Below are 1929 nucleotides of genomic sequence, written 5' to 3' on the forward strand. Positions count from 1 at the left end.
TAACAAATCCTCTCAAAATAAAAAATTTAATAATTTTTCACTAAATTCAGAAATTTCATTTAAAAATATAATTATAGGAACAAAAATGCAAGAAAATGTAATGTTTTTAATCGCAACGGAATTTCTTCCTCTCTCTGCTGTAGACAAGTTCTCTTTAAGAAAGTATTTCGGGGTTTTTTATCATCAAAATCGCAACCTTTTTCATCTTTGCAGTGTTTATCTGTAGTATGCTTTTTGCATTCGTCTGCTGTTTTTTCCGGGTCTTCTGCCTTGTCTGTTTTTGTAGGGCAAGAGGGGCTTGTTGAACTTTTCTTCTTTTGTTCTTCCTCGTAGACGAATTTTTTGATGGTGTAATAGGTTTCTGCTTTGTAAAGTTCATCAGGGTCGCTTATTGAATCGAGCTTTTTATCGGCGTCGTCGATTGCTGCTTTGCCTGCCTTAAAGTTGGTGTGGGCTTCCTTTAGTGCGGTTTCTACCTTTTTTCCATCTGTGCCGTAAAGCTGATTAGCTAAATTTTTTGTCAATGGGTGATTCTCTTTTGAGCGCCTTCAAGTTTGCCTGCACCCTGTAGGACGCTTGCTAAAAGTTTAGTGTCGACTTTTTGTCCCGCTTTTGTTAGCCAGTCGCTCGGGTCGGGTACTGCTTCCAAACGTCGCGCTGCGTCGATGCCCAATGCGATGGCTTTAAGTTGCTGCTTGTATGTCTCGATGTGTGGAATGGTCGCATCGCCGCTTGCCGGTTCGTTATACTAACTGCCTGCATTTTTGTGCTTTCGGTTTATTTTTATCAGCTTCGTTTCGAAGACTTTACCTCCTTTGAGTCCAACGTTGGTGCCGTCGGTGCTACAGGTTTGACTTGGCCCGAAAGCAGTTTGTGAGTTTGAAGAGCGGAGGAAAAGGTCTCCTGTTGTACCACCGTCAGATTTGCGAAGTTCGGCAGTTACTAGAGTTATTCGGTCGTATTCGGCGGCGCCTTTGCTTTCTGGCCCCTCCTTTGCTACCTGTCGTTTTCCTCTTGATGCCATGCAGGCTCCGTTTTCATTGGCTAATGTAAATGACAGCGGCCTGTTGTTTTTCGTGTTGTAGTCGGTTGCAGTTGCCATTGCCTTGGTGTTTAAGGTTAAGCCTTTTAGTAGTGAGAGCAGTTCTGTCGTCGTAGCTGCGGTAATCTTCGGCACCTTATCTGATAGCTGAACCAGAATTGCCATGGCCGCTTTATATGCCTCCGCCACTGCTGCGTATGTTGCCGCCGCTACCGAGTCGCTTTGTGTCAGAGCCATGATGCGCAATTTTGTTGCTGCTGTTGTGAATTCGGCTGCCTTGTGTGCAGCCGTCGTCACCGAGGCCTTCATGGCCGCTGCTAGATCTGCCGCCTGTTTGCCTGCTGTGCATTCGTCGGCTGTATCTTTTCTGCTGTTTCCAAGGCGTACACGCTAATTTGCATGCTTGCTGATAGTACTGTCGTAGCTATTGTTGCGTACATAAGGTGCTGTAGCCACTGTTTGCTAATATTTGAGTTGCTTTCTTTTTTAGTTGTTTGTTTTTCTGTCGCTTTATTGATGGTTTGGTCGGTGTGTGGCTGTTCGGTGTTTCGGGGCCCTGTGAGTTTTTGTTGGAAAGAAAGGCCGCCAAGAATGTTATGTGATGTTATGTCGAGCTGTGTTGCTTGGCAGCGGTCTTTTTGGCCATCTGGAGGCCCTTTTATTGCAATTCGAGTGGTCGACTTCGGGAACTTTAGGCTTGGTTCCTTAAAAATATGGCGGCCTTAAATCATTGGTGAATTTGTAGAATTACACCCAAAACAACATTGTTTCCTTTACTGATTTTCCTATTCACTCACTTTAGCGTCTACATTCCAAGCATTTTTGATTTACAACAGTTCCAGTTTACACCACGATGGAGAAAGGTTCTACAGTCACCATTGCTCTCA

General features: G+C 44.4%; 1 protein-coding gene across 1 annotated transcript; it reads right to left on the reverse strand.

The window, feature by feature from the left end:
• Window positions 1–748: 748 nt before the first annotated feature.
• On the reverse strand, window positions 749–1351 carry TEOVI_000892400 (uncharacterized protein; the record flags this gene model as incomplete). Its single annotated transcript, XM_067223206.1, has 1 exon — window positions 749–1351. The coding sequence occupies one exon, from the start codon at window positions 1349–1351 to the stop codon at window positions 749–751; it is 603 nt and encodes a 200-aa protein (XP_067079307.1).
• Between the last annotated feature and the right edge of the window lie 578 nt (window positions 1352–1929).

The sequence above is a fragment of the Trypanosoma equiperdum genome (genome assembly GCF_001457755.1).
Source record: "Trypanosoma equiperdum strain OVI genome assembly, contig: ctg_1789, whole genome shotgun sequence".
Classification (NCBI taxonomy): domain Eukaryota; phylum Euglenozoa; class Kinetoplastea; order Trypanosomatida; family Trypanosomatidae; genus Trypanosoma; species Trypanosoma equiperdum.